The 18044-nt window shown below is 43.8% G+C and overlaps 1 protein-coding gene across 4 annotated transcripts in view; it reads left to right on the top strand.

Moving 5' to 3' along the window:
• The window catches only part of LOC106575636 (SR-related and CTD-associated factor 8), a 72782-nt gene that overhangs the window by 38357 nt on the left and 16381 nt on the right, over positions 1-18044 (top strand). For 3 of the 4 annotated variants that reach the window (XM_014152283.3, XM_045715003.2, XM_045715002.2), the window contains 14 exons: positions 5859-5903; positions 6049-6210; positions 6528-6684; positions 6895-7022; positions 7264-7419; positions 7595-7674; positions 7822-7921; positions 8164-8268; positions 8671-8783; positions 8931-9124; positions 9272-9372; positions 9595-9708; positions 9917-10073; positions 17047-17189. In XM_014152283.3, the coding sequence (XP_014007758.2) occupies positions 5859-5903; positions 6049-6210; positions 6528-6684; positions 6895-7022; positions 7264-7419; positions 7595-7674; positions 7822-7921; positions 8164-8268; positions 8671-8783; positions 8931-9124; positions 9272-9372; positions 9595-9708; positions 9917-10073; positions 17047-17189 (1755 nt within the window). The remainder of the gene's footprint in view (positions 1-5858; positions 5904-6048; positions 6211-6527; positions 6685-6894; positions 7023-7263; positions 7420-7594; positions 7675-7821; positions 7922-8163; positions 8269-8670; positions 8784-8930; positions 9125-9271; positions 9373-9594; positions 9709-9916; positions 10074-17046; positions 17190-18044) is intronic. The other variant, XM_014152346.3, reaches the window with a different exon arrangement.

The following is an 18044-nucleotide window of genomic DNA, read 5'->3' as shown; positions in this document are numbered from 1 at the left end:
TATTATATTTCTGCTCTGCATAATAGGTCAGTTGTGAATAACACAGTAATACTCTTCATTAGTGGGTTTCATTTGGTTAATGACATACATTTATGTTTATCAGTCAACCCAGTCTTGCTCATGTCTTCAAAAATGAATGTGTACCAAGATTGAAGTCTGATGAACTTGAATAAATGTCATCATGACATTTGACACAAGAGCTCTCCCCCTAGCCTGGGACTTAACTTGAGGGCGTCACTCCAGCCAGAATCATACACAGGCCTACAGAGAGTGAAAAATAGTTTCATGTTGCATGAGACTAAATTCCATGACCATAACATTTGTATCAATATTTTGACCTTACTGTAGGGCTAGTTGCTAAAGAGCTTTTTGGCACCCAACATGGCACTCAACAAATGCATGAGCAACAATAACACCTTCCTACTGATATCAATATAGCCTACCATTACATCAATCAAATGAGCCCCTGTTCAATTGTATTGGTATTGTTTTATTCACAAATGTGCTTACATTGAATTGCATGCTAGGCAACGTAGGCGTGTCTGCACATTAGCGGTCAGTAATTTGCACAGTAGTAGACCTAATATCCTATCATCTTAAAAATGCATTGAAAGCAAGATTGTGTTCCACCTTGTGTTCTCCTTCACTCCCACCCCTGTTTTCATTTTTCCCAATTAGGTTACAGTTTGTGACTGTAGCCTAATTGGGCCGAATCAAATAAAGTTTATTTGTTGCATACACAGATTAGCATATGTTAAAGCAGGTTCAGTGAAATTCTTATGTTTCTAGCTCCAGCCGTGCAGTGTGTCTAACAGTACAAACTAATACACACAACAACAACAAAAAGATATTGTGGAGGAATTCTCAAAGGGTTACAATTACTAAATGTAACCCAGTTTGTCCCGATTTCCAACGAAAGATAAGGCCTTGCTTTTCCAAACTTAATGCACACAGAAGTTGAGATTTTAGTGGAAGATGTTTTGCAAATATTTGAATTGTGTGAATTGGAAGTTGGCGTTCAGCCATTTTGAGAATGTGATTTATTCCTAGAACATGATAATGATAGCCTAGGCTAAATATATGGGCGTTTGTTGCTCAACACTATTCTACATTGTGTCCTGCTTGTGCTACAATACTTGACTGATAGCAACTTAGGGAGTGAAAAACAACTCTTAGGCTGCATTTACACAGGCAGCCCAATATTGATATTCTTTCCATTAATTGGTCATATTTATTTATTTTGGGGGGGGGGGATATAATACCCCTTTTTTTCCCACAATTTCGTGATATCCAATTGGTAGTTACAGTCTTGTCCCATTGCTGCAACTCCCGTACGGACTCGGGAGAGGCAAAGGTCGAGAGCCATGCGTCTCCGAAACACAACTCTGCCAAGCCGCACTGCTCCTTGATACACCGGTCACTTAACCAAGCTCACCAATGTGTCAGAGGAAACACCGTACAACTGGCGACCGTGTCAGCGTGCATGCACCCGGTCCACCACAGGAGTTGCTAGAGCGCGATGGGACAAGGACATCCCAGCTGGCCTAACCCGGACGACGCCGAGCCAATTGTACGCCACCTCATGGGTCTCCCGGTCACTGCCGGCTGTGACACATCCCGGGATCGAACCCGGATCTGTGGTGACGCCTCAAGCACTGCAGTGCCTTAGACCGCTGCGCCACTCAGGAGTCCCCTCACTAATTGTTTTTTTGACCAATCACGTCAGATCTTTTTCAGAGCTGATCCGATTGCTCAAAAGATCACAATTGGTTTGCCCATATAAACGCAGCCTTACTGTGTTGTAGTGATGGGGGAATACATCGATACGGTTACATATCGGGATATATTATTTTTTACAAGATAATTCATTTTCACATTATCACAATATTACTTTTGCTCTAGTTGGCTGTACCTGCGCCAAAACCTTGCATAGCTTGTTCTCCATCTTTTTAAATAGGGATCAAAACTTGTTTTCTCATGGCTCTCTCTTGTCCTACAGCAGACATGGTGAGCAATATGTTTGGAACAGCAAATCGCAATAAAATCACACTATCAAATCGCAGTACATATACAATTGTGACAATCGCAATTCATATGGTATCGGCACCTAATTATCGTGATAATATTGTATTGTGAGGTCCCTGGCAAATCCCAGCCATACTGTGTTTGCATTGCATTACATGTGTCAAAGTTTTGAAAACCCAAGTACAAGTTTAGAAACCCAAGTACAAGAAACATTGGCAGGATTGACAAAAAAATGCATGAAATGAAATGTATGCATTCACTACTGTAAGTCGCTCTGGATAAGAGCGTCTGCTAAATGACTAAAATGTAAATGTACATTCCTTACAATCATTACAGCTTAAACTAGACATCCCAAATTCGCCCAGATTGTGTTTATGTACAAGCTCCTCTTCATAACTTTCTCACTGTATGTTGCTGGGGTGATTGTAGCCATCTGCCCCTCAGGCTCACTGACACTGAACCAGTTTCAGATGGAGCTATGAGCTCATCCAACCTACATGTTATCTGCTTCATTGGTTTCCAGTTATTTCAAAGTTTTAATGGCCTATGGAGATGGTCTACATTCCTCAATCATATAGCTGAATTGTTATTTAGCAGCTGTGAGCAGTGTCTGTCTCAATTTTGCAATACTTGCATTCTGTCCCATACAAAACCCTCCCTCAATGTAGCCTAGCTATTCTACATGGCTACCCTGTTGGGAATTCCACTCTCTGTTCTTATGCATTTAATGTATTTTCTTTAATTCTGTGATGTTCCAAGTCTTTTTAAAATATGTGTGCCTCCATGTCTGTTTGCAAGTGAAACCAACCAACCAAATATTAGGCCAAACTATTGTAATATGATGTCCAGCAGCTCTGGGAATGGATGTGAACTTGGTTGTGGAATGTGTGCAGGTTACTGAGATGTGTATTTGCTGTCACGGTCTTGGAGATGATCTCACAGTTTGGTATAAACCTACTAGCTCTAACTAAGAACAACATGCAGGACAAGGTATCCAAGTAATAATTACTTGGCATTTTGTTATAGCTCCTTTGTGCATCCAAAGTGGCCACACTCTTATACATGTTTCTCAAAGTATAGGCAACCTGTTAAGGCAATTTTATCTTACAGTGATAAACTGTAGTCTGTGAATTATACTGAAAAAAATATAACAAACAAAGCTGCACCTTTTAAAGTGGCCTTTTATTGTCCCCAGCATAAGGCGCACCTGTGTAATCATCATGCTGTTTAATCAGCTTCTTGATATGCCACACCTGTCAGGTGGATGGATTATCTTGGCAAAGGAGACATGCTCATTAACAGGGTGGAAAAAGTCTAAAAGTATTTGGTTTTAAATATACTTAAGTATCAAAAGTAAACAGAATTGCTCAAATGTACTTAAGTATCAAAAGTAAAAGTATAAACCATTTAAGATTCCTTATATTAAGCAAACCAGATTGCACAATATATTAAAAAAAATATGGATAGCCAGGGGCACACCAACACTCAGACATCATTTACAAACAAAGCATTTGTGTTTAGTGAATCCTCCAGATTAAAGGCAGTAGGGATCACAAGGGATGTTCTCTTGATAATTGTGTGAATTGGACCATTTTCCTGTCAAAATGTAACGAGTACTTTTGGGTGTCAGGGAAAATGTATCGCGTAAAAAATACATTATTTTCTTTAGGAATGTAGTAAAGTAAAAGTTGGCAAAAAATATAAATAGTAAAGTAGAGTACAGATACCCAAAAAAGCTACTTAAGTAGTACTTTTAAAGTATTTTTACTTAAGTATTTACACCACTGCAGGGATGTAAATACATTTGTGCCATTTTTTTTAGAGAAATAAGCTTTTTGTGTGTGTGGAATATTTTATTTCAGCTCATGAGACATTGGACCAAAACTTTACATGTGGTGTTTATATTCTTGTACAGTATAGTACTGTAGAGTAGTCTGTTCTCCTTACTGTGATCTGGAGAAATAAGGTAACTTTAGCGCCACCTGCTGGCAGTTCTAGTGCTGGTCTCATGGCCCCAGTTATCCCATATAGCCCTGTGGTCCACTTTGACTTGATGCGCTTGTATGTTTGAATCACTTGTTTTCACCTTCATACAAGCTATTGAGAGCTTTCAATTATGAAATAAATGTTGCACTATATACTTTTTTAGTCTGTAATAAGATGGGTAAAAATGCTGCTGTGTGTGTAAATGTAAAGACATTGTGTGTAAGACAGACATCACAATGTCTTTACATAGGGGACGTTCACTGATGCACACTGTATTATTGATTCCTATTGGCCAGTAGCACAGTAGTTGAGCACTGGGGTTCCGTGTAGCTCAGTTGGTAGAGCATGGTGCTTGCAACGCCAGCGTTGTGGGTTTGATTCCCACGGCGGACCAGTATGGGGGAAAAACGTATGAAAATGTATGCACTCACTACTGTAAGTTGCTCTGGATAAGGGCGTCTACTAAATGACTAAAATGTAAATGCTTTCCTACATATTTTGATCCCAGCAGCACTGCAGTAAACACACCACTTGCTGTGAAGGGACAGGTGTAGTGCATCATGAGTTGGCAGTAATCTATTACTATGAATTTGAAATACTCAATAGTTCAAACCAATAATGATGTTAATATCTCTATTATTTGCTAATGGCCCAAAATCTGTTTCCATTCTCTCCATTATTATTCTCCTCTCTTTTTGTGGTGTGATAATTCCTGTGAAATTATTCTGCCCAATAGCCTACGTTCTGTGGAGTCTTAAATTACACATGCTGCATTATGTTTAAGGCAGCATTTCCTACCTCTCTCCATACTTCAGTCATCCCAAAGGTGTTTGTAGTGCCCATCTCTCCTTCCCATGTTACCAGCAAATAGCTTAAACACTACAGCAACAATTAATCAAAGGAATCGATTACTCTGTAATCTGGTGGAAGGCAGCTGAGAACATGGCTTGAATGCAAAGGAATTACTTTTGAACCCTGACCTGTTCACCGGACGTGCTTGTTGCACCCTCGACAACTACTATGATTATTATTATTTGACCATGCTGGTCATTTATGAACATTTTAACATCTTGACCATGTTCTGTTATAATATCCACCCTGCACAGCCAGAAGAGGCTATGGCCACCCCTCATAGCCTGGTTCCTCTCTAGGTTTCTTCCTAGGTTTTTGGCCTTTCTAGGGAGTTTTTCCTAGGGAGTTTTTCCTAGCCACCGTGCTTCTTTCACATGCATTGCTTGCTGTTTGGGGTTTTAGGCTGGGTTTCTGTATAGCACTTTGAGATATCAGCTGATGTACGAAGGGCTATATAAATACATTTGATTTGATTTGTAACAGTGCATATTGCATTGAGTCAATGCCAATGAATGTATAACTATTTTTCGAGCTGTGGTCATTAGATAACTTGATTTTTGCATAGTGTGAATCAGTTATTGGGGTCTCCAGTGTTTTCCCTTTCAAGGAGCGAGAAATAACTAGGCTGAGACATCCAAACATAAGTCTATTTATATCATTGTTAGAAAGAAAAACATGAAATAAATGTAATTCCCCGTCAATTGTTTTGTTTTTGTGTTGGAATTAGATTTATCTCAAAATATTTCACAGTATTTCACAAAATGCTTGATTACTCAAATGATGGAGTAAAGCAGCTCTATTGTGGATACTTCCGTGTTATGTGAATTTGTTTGTGTCACTTGACATGATGGAATTGCTCTTGGTTTCACATACTGCTGTTGATAATGCTATAACCACCATCTTTGACCAGTTTCAGGTCTTTGTCTCCAGGGATGCTGTGGTTGTAGTTTTGGTGGGGTATCACAATGTCTTTTCTTGTGTTCCTTCTCTTTCAGTACTACAAACATGTTGTCCAGAGCGTGGAGAAGTTCGTTCAGAAAGTGAGTTTATTTCGGTTTCACCAGTCAAACTGAGTCAAGTAGAATACAAATCTGTACTACGCAAATCATGTTTTGAAATTGTTTGCCACTCATTTGCCCATCACCACAGAGATGCTAAACGCTCACCTTGTTTTGTGCAATCCAGTGCAAGCCAGAGTACAAGGTCCCAGGCCTGTACGTCATGGACTCCATCGTGCGGCAGTCACGGCACCAGTTTGGCCAGGACAAGGATGTGTTCGCCCCGCGCTTTAGCAAAAACATAATCGGAACCTTCCAGCACCTCTACCGCTGCCCCTCAGATGACAAGGTGGGTCACAGTGGGAACAGAGACAGCTCTCTGGTTTCTCTATTCAGAAACACTGTTCTAGTTTTCACCTTCTATTCTACCTCTGACTACACGTCCTCTATTGTTGTTAGTGATAGATCTGATCTGTAGCATTGTATGAAAAACGTTATTATTCAGTGTCAGTGGGGAATGAAATCAATGAATATACTATTTTAATACTCCACATTTGTAGAGTATACAGCATCAACTTTAGGCTGTGACTCATTCGCTGCAGTGGTCTTGTTTTTATTGAGTGGTTGTGTGTGTCAGTCTGTGATCTTCCTTCCATTGTGTTCCAGAGTAAGATTGTCAGAGTCCTCAACCTGTGGCAGAAGAACGCCGTCTTCAAGAGTGACATCATCCAGCCCCTGCTGGACATGGCTGCAGGACTACCCCCTCCCAGTGTCACCCCTGTCATGACCAGCAGGGATGCTCCGGTCAACAACGCTACGCCTGGTCAGTCACCCAACATATAACATGCATACACATACAGCTCTATACTGACACCTGCTGGCGAAATACAGTCCTTCTCCTGAACTGACACAATGTTCTGAGGCCTTTTTTTGTGACCAGGCATTGCTGTCTAATCAACTTCAATTGTAGATGTTTGTTGTATTATTCATATTGATTTCTCATGATGGATTTTCTTTGTGTGTTTGTGTCCAGGTACCCCAGCGACCCCGGCCACTCCAGCCAACATCGTGTCCAGTCTGCCTGACTGGGCGTCTCAGTTTTCCAACACAGACACTGTAGCTGCTGTGGCCCAGATCCTGCAGAGTCCACAGGGACAACAGGTCAGTATATATAAGATCCCTGGTCCTCAGACAGTCAATTTAACTCAACATCAAATTTGAAGCTCAGAGAATGACACTGAATGTCTCTTTGCCTCTTTAGTTTTGTTTTGACTTGTACACTTGTTGAGTCTGTGTTCTGACCTTTCTGATGCTCCTTTGTTTGCTAAACTTTCCTTTCCAAATGACCAGCTGTAGACTTTTTGTGCATCATTCTCTGTGTCTGTCTTTATCTGTGTGACAGCTCCAGCAGCTGGTGCAGAGTCTGCAGATGCAGCAGCAGAAGCCCCAGCCGTCTCTGCTGCAGGCACTGGATGCAGGCCTGGTGGTCCAGCTGCAGGCCCTGACGGCCCAGCTCACTGCTGCCGCCTCAGCCAACCCCATCTCCTCCTTCAACAAGGTGAGGTATCAAGGCCACAGACACAGAAATGGAGTGGAAGTCCCAGTGATATTAAGGGTACATTTGTTTTAAATTGTTAATGCACATTTTTGTGTGATGTTGGTAACTATCTTCTACTACGTGTGACTCTCAGATCTATATTTTAAAGATGATTGTCTTTCTCCATTTGTTGCAGAAAATGTTGGGTCATTTTGACTTTGGGAATGATTCAGAACGCTCTGAAGACTCCAAAAAGGACTCGCAATCATCCCAGATGTAAGCATGTTTTTTTTATCTACAAATCTGAGACCCTGCGGAATATGTCACAGGTTCTGTGTATGCACTTTCACTCCCCACTACCTGTGTGATGGACAGCAGTTAACTGAACTCTTGACCCCTGTCTTGTCCCCTGTTTCCCTCCAGGCCCATGATGTCTGACTCCATCTTCCACCAGCTGGCTGAGCAGCTGCAGCAGCAGAACCTAGAGCAGTTACAGAAGCAGCTCATGGAGCACCAGCAGAAGGTACCTACACAACACACACCTTCACAGACACCCTTAGTCCTTTCCTTTACGGCCCGCTCTATCCATACCGGAGCACTAGCATCATCTCTAGAAGCACAGGAATTGACTTCCCAAAACAAAGCTGCCTTGGTTCCTTTCCGAACCCCTACCTGTTTAATTTCCTACTAATTTCCCATACAGTCGTCTCTTGAGACCATTGTGAGGAAAGTTGCTAGGACACTAACCAATTGGGTATTTTTCAGGATGGAATCTTTGGGTCTGAGAACACACCCCAGCAGAGCAGCAGCCAATCACAGCACCCGGAGCCAGACAACAAGATGGATGACTCCATTGACAACCAGCAGCAGGTAAGCCTTTCTTCCCTCACTGACTCATGAACTTCTCTGTGACTAAAACGGATATATAACTGCAATTGTAAGAGCTCTGTGGTAGTTGTATTTGTAAGTAGAGCTCTGTGGTAGTTGTATTTGTAAGTAGAGCTCTGTGGTAGTTGTATTTGTAAGTAGAGCTCTGTTGTATTTGTAAGTAGAGCTCTGTTGTATTTGTAAGTAGAGCTCTGTGGTATTTGTAAGTAGAGCTCTGTTGAATTTGTAAGTAGAGCTCTGTTGAATTTGTAAGTAGAGCTCTGTTGTATTTGTAAGTAGAGCTCTGTTGTATTTGTAAGTAGAGCTCTGTTGTATTTGTAAGTAGAGCTCTGTGGTAGTTGTATTTGTAAGTAGAGCTCTGTTGTAATGATGCCTGTGTTATAGGACATGGACCTGGATGACGGGCCAGAGATAGACGAAGAGATCTTCGAGCCAGAGGACAAGAAGTCCAAGACGATTGACATACAGTCAAGAACACGGTCCAGGTCACGATCGAGGTGAGTCTAAGGACCCATTCTGAGAGAAATCGTCCACAAGGCAACTTGAGACACCTTGTAGAGGCGCAGATTATAGCACCGCCATCCATGTTGATTTTACCACGACTGCTGGCATCAAAATGCCTTCAAAATAACCCTCTACTCTAGATCTCCCAGGAAGAGACGGTCCAGATCACGGTCAGGCTCTCGGAAACGGAAACATCGCAAGCGATCGCGGTCACGCTCCAGAGAACGGAAGAGGAAGTTGTCGCGGTCCTACTCCAGCGAGAGACACGCCCGCGAGCTAGAGAAAGAGCGGCAGAAGAAAGGACTGCCTCCAATCCGATCCAAATTTCTCAGTGGTAATGCCAGCCGCCGATTAGTGCTTCACTGACCTTTTAATGTATCACTAGTCATGAAAATCTCCAAACTCCAATCTCCTTTTAATGTTTATCATCCTTGGCACCTTTAATGTGTTCTAAGCCTCCATCTCTACTATGTGTCCCCAGTGTGCAGCACCACTCTGTGGGTGGGACAGGTAGACAAGAAGGCCACTCCGCAGGACCTCACCAATCTGTTTGAAGAGTTTGGTCAGATTGAGTCTATCAATGTAAGTAGAGCACCCGCTGTCTGTCTGAGCTTGACTTCATTAACTGCTGCTCATTATGTGGGTAAGCAAGCTCTGTCACCTCTGACCTGAGGGAAATATTTATTATCTTGACTGTACACTTTAAAGGACTCACCCTTTGCTCTTTAAGCCAGGCATTTCTCATTAGCAAGTTCTGACCATCTTTCTTTCTGTACATCCCTCTCTCAATCTCTCCTTCTATAGATGATCCCTCCCCGTGGCTGTGCCTACATCTGTATGGTCCACAGACAGGATGCCTTCCGCGCCAGACAGAAACTCAGCACTGGTTCATACAAGGTCGTCTCCAAGGTCATTAAGGTAGTCTGGTGTGATGTGATTGCCACTTCACTGCGGTTAGGGTATGTCCTCTGTGTGTGTTCATGTTTTTAAATCTCTTGGGTGGCTCACTAAGCATACCACTGACCTCAAAGCAACCCAGCCGTTACATATTTCCTACTCTCCTGTTTCGACTTAAATACCGTTGATATTTCTGCTCTTTCATGTATCCGCTGACATTTGTGTTCAGATCGCTTGGGCGCTGAATAAGGGAGTGAAGCAGGAGTATAAGCAGTTGTGGGACATGGACCTGGGGGTCACCTACATCCCCTGGGAGAAGGTCAAGCTGGACGACCTGGACGGCTTCGCTGAGGGAGGCATGATCGACCAGGAGACTGTCAACGCCGGTGAGCAGACGCAGCAAAGGACACAGGCACACACAGAAATGAACACTACGGATGTTTCTCAATATGCATACTACCGTGCACCACACTCATGCTCCGAGTGCATTCTGTCACGAACCAGCTCAGAGTTCGCAACAAAAGGGAGACAACGTGGAGACAAGGAATACCAAAATATATATTTATTAACTAAAGTAATCTAAACAAAATGAACAATGATGTGTGTAATCAGTAGTGTGAGTGTTTTGCATGCATAAAATGTAATAATGCAGGGTGTTGAAGGGTGCGAAAGCAAACAACCAAAAGGCCACAAAAATACCACAACAGAAATCTATAAAGTGTCTGCATGGAGAGAATCTCCCCAATGTGGAAAAGGTCTATTTATCCTGGGACACACCCGGGCCCAGGTGTTTCCCATGTAGCTGACGACACTCCCAACTCCGCCCACCGGCATCCTAATAAGGAAACAAGAACAAAGAGAGAGAATACGGCAGACAGAGTGGGAGGGTCGTCACCCCCCCCCCCCCCCCATAAAACCGGGGACCAACAAGGACCCCGGAACAACGTACCAGCCTCTGCGTCCCAAATTGACACAGCCTCTGCATCCCAAATTGACAAGGGGTTACATGTTCGCACTTCCATTTGCCCCAGCCAACCTCCTCCTCGCCAGACCTCTGCAACCTTTGCGCACAGGAAGCAACATTTAAGAGGAAAGAAGAACACAAGACCAGGAGGGAACAGACAGGAAAGATAGAACATGACAATACCAAACAATGGTCAGTCACATAAACATTCAGGAACAGGGCGCACGAGAGAGCGCATCAGCAATCACGTTATCAGACCACAGTAGAGAAGTTCCTACAAAAACCACGATAATAACCAATCATTCCCAAGAAACGCATCAGTTCCTTTTTAGTAGTTGGTGGTGGAAAAGCATCAATAGCTACCACTTTAGCCCGAACAGGATGCACTTCACCCTGCCCAACCACCTTTCCAAGGTATGTAACAGTTGCCTGACCATTTAGCCAAATTGATCGTGAGGCAACCCGCAGCCAAACGTTTAAACAAGGCTTGAATACGGGACAGATGTTCTTCCCAAGTATCTGCATATATCACTACATCATCCAGATAAACAGCGCACCCGGCCGAACCGGCGACAACCCTGTTCATAAGTCGCTGAAAAGTGGCAGGTGCATTACGCAGGCCGAAACTCATAACCGAATACGAGTACAGACCAGAGGGTGTAATAAAGGCAGAGATTTCACGTGCCCTACTCGTCAGTGGCACCTGCCAATAGCCCTTTAACAGGTCAAATTTGCTCACAAACTTAGCCGCTCCGACTTGATCAACGCAGTCCTCCATCCGAGGAAGAGGAAATGAATCTGGCTTAGTGACACCGTTTACCTTACGGTAGTCCGTACAAAATCTGTTTGTTCCATCCGGTTTACTGACCAAGATACAGGGAGAAGATACTCTCCAGCATGTACCTGACCTCAGCATCCAGACAACGCAGTTTCTCTGAAGAAACTCTATAGAACCGCTGACGAATGGGGTCAGCATCTCCAATGTCAATATCATGTTCTATTAAGTTTGTACGTGTAGGTGTATCAGAAAACAAACCTGGAAATGTACGAATCAGACCAACCATCTCTTTCCGCCCATCAACAGGTAGATGAGTAAGAAGGCTGTCTAAAATATCCAGTGTCTCTGAATTTTTCAATCTACCCTGCAGTATGCAATCGTCGGGACCAGGAACATCTTCCTCCTCATGCACAGACCTAGCATGACAAGAATCCAGGAAAATAACGGTATCAGCCAAAAGAACAGGTTCACCGTCCTCTGTAGACTCCCACTGTTCAGTCTCAGAGGAACGTGCATAATAGGGGTTTAACAAATTTACATGGCACAGTTGGTGTGCTTTCCTCCGTTCTGGAGTGGCAAATAGATAATTTTGCTCAGTGTACTGGCACACCACTGTATATGGACCTTGAAACTTGGCTTGAAAAGGAGAACCAACAATTGGCAGCAGAGCAAGAACCTGGTCACCTGGACTAAAATGACTGAAAAGTACTCAGTTCAGCGATCAAATATTCCCTTCATCCTGTCCTGTGAAGATGATAGCTTCTCTTTAGCCATTTCACCAGCCGCGTACAAGCGTCGCCGGAAATCACACACATACGATAACAGGGACTGAGGAGGCTCGGGAGACTTCCAGTCATCCTGGAGAACAGATAAAAGTCCACGCACCCTATGTCCAAACACAAGGTCATTTGGACTGAAACTCGTGCTCTCCTGTGAAACCTCCCTAGCGGCTAACAGTAACCAAGGCAACCCCTCCTCCCAATCCTTACCCATCTCAGTACAATAAGCTCTCAACAAAGACTTAAGTGTTTGACGGAAACGTTCCAGTGCTCCTTGACTTTGCGTGTGATAGGCGCTAGACAAATTGTGTTTAATATGGAGCTGTTGGAGAACCTGACCAAGGAGATTAGAGGTGAAGTTAGATCCTTGATCACTCTGAATGACCTTAGGGATTCCAAACAGTGAGAGACCGTAGAGGATAGACAGCAGGAAACCTAGTGGTCTGACACATCACAGTCAACAAATAATTACTAGCCTTTTTAAAACGAGGCAGAGGACCAACACAGTCAATAATCAGATACTCAAAAGGTTGGCTGAGTACAGGAATAGGAAACAGTGGTACCGGCTTAATAGCTTGATTAGGTTTACCAGTTAATTGACAGGTGTGACAAGTTTTGATGAACTCAGAAACATCCCTCTTTAATCTAGGCCAAAAGAAATGTCTTAATATGCGATTGTAGGTTTTCCTCACACCCATATGTCCAGCAACGTCGTTGTGAGAAGTTGTCAACACCAACTCACGAAGCTTAACTGGTACAACAACCTGACTAATCGCCTCCCCCAGAAAACAACTACCATCAGACACCCACTTTCTCATCAGGACATCCTCATGGAGAAAATATCCATGTGCGACATCTCCCAACTGTTCCACAGGCACAATTTGGTCACGCAACTCTTCTAATGTGGGGTCAGGCCATTGCGCATCGATTAGATCGGAGCGGGATACAGATATCGGGATAACAGGGAAAACAGTGACAGACTTCTTTGTGGTATTCTCATTTACCGACACAGTGACTAGGTCGCCATGGATCATAGAATGCGTCACTGCACACGCAGAGAACACCTCTGGGGAAACTCTGCACACTCTCATCAGGAATCCCTACAATTGACGGCTTAGTGGAAACCACTAGAGATGGAAACACAACAGGCCCCACACGCTCACCAGCCAAGTTATTCCAAAGGATAACGTCGATACCCTCAATAGGCAATGAAGGACGCACCCCCACAACAACCTCACCTTTCACCAGTCCACAATCCAACATCAGTCTATGCAATGGAACTGACAGAGTGTTCAAACCTATTCCCCTAATTAGAACACTATTCCCCGAATCAGTCTCAGCAGAGAAGGGTAACACAGATTCCAATACAAACGATTCCAAGGCACCTGTGTCTCTTAGGATCTTCACTGGCACTAGTTTCTTACTTCCTAACATAGACACAAAACCCTCCGTAATGAAAGGTAAATAGTCTGGGTCAATATGGACTTTCACATGCCCCTGGGCCTGAGACAATGTGTCATGAGTGAACTGATGTGGAACAGGTGCAGTTAACACCGTAGGTTTAGATTTAACATAAGCACCTGTACTGAATTTACCCCTAGACCTGAGAACCGGACATTCGTTTTTTTCCGATGACCTGAGCCTTGACAGTAGTGACACTCTTGACCAAATTCAATTTTACCACGGGAGTCAGGCACAACCCTAGCTGAATGAAACTCTGCTCGTGAACCAAAGTATCTCGGTGAGCGAGGCCCAAATCTCTCCGAACGCCCCCACTCACTCCGAATACGGGGTTCTGCAAAAACACTTGTATGAGTCAAAACATATTCGTCCGCCAAAACCGCAGCTTCGGCGACAGTTTTTACTTATCGTTCGTTAATGTACATCGCTATACGATCAGGGATTGTGTCCTTAAATTGCTCTAACATAATCAGATCACATAGACCTTGGAAAGTCATAACTGCAGAGGCAGAACACCAGTGATTAAACTGTGAAGATAACTCTCACACAAACTCAACATGAGTCTGCTTATCATCCCTTTTTAAAGTTCTAAATCTTTGGCGGTAAGCCTCAGGAACCAATTCATAAATCTGTAACACTGCCATTTTAACCTTATCATACCTGACACTGTCGGCTACACTAAGTGCTGAATATGCTTCCTGCGCTTTAGCAGTCAGCACACACTGCAACATTAAAGTTCGGTCAGAATCAGGCCAACTCCTAGCGTCAGCAACACGCTCAAACAACAAAAAATGTCTCAGGGTCCTTTTCTTTAAACTGAGGCAACAACCGTATATTCCCTACAATGTCCAGGGCACGACCAAAAGAGGAATGACCCCTTGGTAAATCTGGGTCACCTTCCCAGAGCAAACTCTCCCCTGAGAGCTTTCCTTCCCTAACCAACTCTAGTCGCTCTTGTTGCAGCTTGATTTTAGCACACTCCATATCTTGTTTAAATTCCAATTCCTTTTCATATTTTACACGATCATGCTCACGATCGTGCTCTAGCTTCTCACGATCATGCTCTAGCTGTAACAGAAGCAGTTCTTTCTGCTGTTCAAAAAGAAGACTACTAGGACTAACCGATGGAACGGTCATTGTAACATATCGGCGAGATGGCGAGTCCTCAGTGGTAACTTCAAGAATACCACTCTCCATCAGATTGGCCTTCAATATTAACCTAATATAATTTTTTTTAGACGTTTATCACTAATTTCAACCTTGTAGTGTTCAGCAACCTTCAACAGCTGTTCTTTAGTACATAATTCTAACAGTTCCTCTGATGGAAAACGAATGAACTCGTCTACATTAGACGCCATAGTCAGAGAAAAAATAAATAATCTCACTCAACCCCTCTGCTGAGCACACCAGACCACAACAAGAGAAATGACAATCACACTGGCACCACAGAAAAGAGATGAGATATGGAGCTTCCCCAAAACCTACAGTAACTCAACCCTAGTCTTCATGCCGATTTGCAGTGGGTAATTATGCACTGTAGCCCGCTGGCCCCCAGCACGCTGGCAGATTCCACCAAGCCACGGATGTGCCCCCGAGACAACTGCTCAGTCCACAGACACCACACAAAAATAACAAACATTAACCATGCCCAACATATTTCAAAATGAAACACGTCGCTAAGCCTAATCAGGGGAAAAAGACTATAGCTCCGGGTAGTAAGTTTCACTACCCTACCCAAATCTCCCACCGAGGTACACAGCTGATTGTACTCACCTCCTCAGACCAATGTCCCAACAGCGAGTAGAACAAGCGTTTCCAGGCTGGGCAGGGGCCACAAACCAAACAAACAAAGGCAACCAGTACTGAGCACCAAACTCAAACAAACAAAATATACAAACAAAGCACCTACAGAATTTAACATTACCTCCATTTTCTCCCAAACACAATCCGTTCAAAATCCCGGACGAGCTCCCACTTGTCACGAACCGGCTCAGAGTTTACAACAAAAGGGAGACAACGTGGAGACAAGGAATACCAAAATATATATTTATTAACTAAAGTAACCTAAGAACAATGAACCATGGTGTGTGTAATCAGTAGTGTAAGTGAGTGTTTTGCATGCATGAATGTAATAATGCAGGGTGTTGAAGCAAACAACCAAAAGGCCACAAAAATACCACAACAGAAATCTATAAAGGTGTCTGCATGGAGAGAATCTCCCCAATGTGGAAAAGGTCTATTTATCCTGGGACACACCCGTGCCCAGGTGTTTCCAATGTAGCTGACGACCCTCCCAACTCCGTCCACCGGCATCCTAATAAGGAAACAAGAACAAAGAGAGAGAATACGGCAGACAGAGTGGGAGGGTCGTCACAATTCTCAGAGGACATTCTCTTGAGAATGCATAAAACATATTTAAGAAGCAATCGCACTCCCACTACTGTATTACCTCACGCTGCATCTCTCCATTCACTGGACCTTCTTCCGGCCAGGACAATGGCAACAATAGAGACGACACAAGATATACACAAAGCTATCAGCTAGCTAGATGTGAATCGTAATAATCTAACTAACCAGATTGTTTAACAGGCAAAAATGACCTTAAACTAATGCTGTACAAGGTAGATGTCAATTCTTTGTGGCTATCAAGCCAGCTAACAGTAGTAGCTAACCAGTAAACATTAGCCCTATTAACTTACTATGGGCTTGCGTTCTATGCACACGACAGTGGGTATTGTAGGCAGGTTAACATCCCTAAATTAACAGAGTATGTGTTAATGTATGAAAATAAAATATTGTTGTCAGGCAACATATGAGATGTGAATGGGCAACATTTCATTCAGTCAGTTTATTTTCTCACTTCAGCTCAAATAATGGCTGCCATTGATTTCAATAAATGTTGCGTAATTTTTTTATATTTCTGTGGATACTTTCAGTTGAAGCTTGCATCGATGCATGCTTCAAAATACGTACCAACGGAGTAAACGTCCAAAAAGTGCACAGTTTCGCATACTTTGATTTGGACTCATACCCCGACCCTCTCGTGCTCGGTGCACGCTAGTATGCATTTTGAGAAACACCCTCCTGCTCACTCATATATACAAACGGAAGACACACACACTGGACATACACAAGCACAGGAATTACAAGCCCAACACTACTGCTCACTCATAAACAGGCGTCGCACACTGTCATTAACTCTCTGAACACCAACCACAAATATTTACTGGCGTTTGGTTATTTTGGGTTTATCAGAGTAGGAAGTCCCACGGAGAAACATAGTACTGGAGAGATACAGCCCAGCAGGGCAAAGTAAATGTGCATATCTGTGTCGTACAGTGAATTTTCTTCTCTAACCCTCTTTTTCTTAACTGTAGAGTGGGAAGCAGCCAAAAATGCACCAGAGCCAGTGAAGGAAGTGGTGAGCCAGGCTGTTAGCGCTGAACCCATGGCAGCCACTAATACCCAACAGACCCAACAAAAGGCCTTCATCAAGCAAGTCTCCATGATGCCTGTGCAGGTACCCAAACATCTAATATTAAACTAGAGTTGTGTGTTTTTGTGAGAAAGAGTGCCGGAGGGTGGAACACCCACTGTGAAATTGCTATCAATCAACTCTTTACAATTCCCATGCACACATTTACGTCATTTAGCAGACGCTCTTATCCAGAGCGACTTACAAATTGGTGCATTCACCTTATGATATCCAGTGGAACAACCACTTTACAATAGTACATCTATATCTTTTTTTGGGGGGGGGGATGGGTTAGAAGGATTACTTTATACTATCCCAGGTATTCCTTAAAGAGGTGGGGTTTCAGGTGTCTCCGGAAGGTGGTGATTTACTCCGCTGTCCTGGCGTCGTGAGGGAGCTTGTTCCACCATTGGGGTGCCAGAGCAGCAAACAGTTTTGACTGGGCTGAGCGGGAACTGTGCTTCCGCAGAGGTAGGGGGGCCAGCAGGCCAGCGGTGGATGAATGCAGTGCCCTTGTTTGGGTGTAGGGACTGATCAGAGCCTGAAGGTACGGAGGTGCCGTTCCCCTCACAGCTCCGTAGGCAAGCACCATGGTCTTGTAGCAGATGCGAGCTTCAACTGGAAGCCAGTGGAGTGTGCGGAGGAGCGGGGTGACGTGAGAGAACTTGGGAAGGTTGAACACCAGACGGGCTGCGGCGTTCTGGATGAGTTGTAGGGGTTTAATGGCACAGGCAGGGAGCCCCGCCAACAGTGAGTTGCAGTAATCCAGACGGGAGATGACAAGGGCCTGGATTAGGACCCGCGCCGCTTCCTGTGTAAGGCAGGGTCGTACTCTGCGAATTTTGTAGAGCATGAACCTACAGGATCGGGTCACCGCCTTGATGTTAGCGGAGAACGACA

The sequence above is a fragment of the Salmo salar genome, chromosome 01 (genome assembly GCF_965601325.2).
Source record: "Salmo salar chromosome 01, fSalSal1, whole genome shotgun sequence".
NCBI classification, from domain to species: domain Eukaryota; kingdom Metazoa; phylum Chordata; class Actinopteri; order Salmoniformes; family Salmonidae; genus Salmo; species Salmo salar.
The sequence above is the reverse complement of the archived record's forward strand: the minus strand, read 5'-3'. Positions and strand labels throughout refer to the sequence as shown.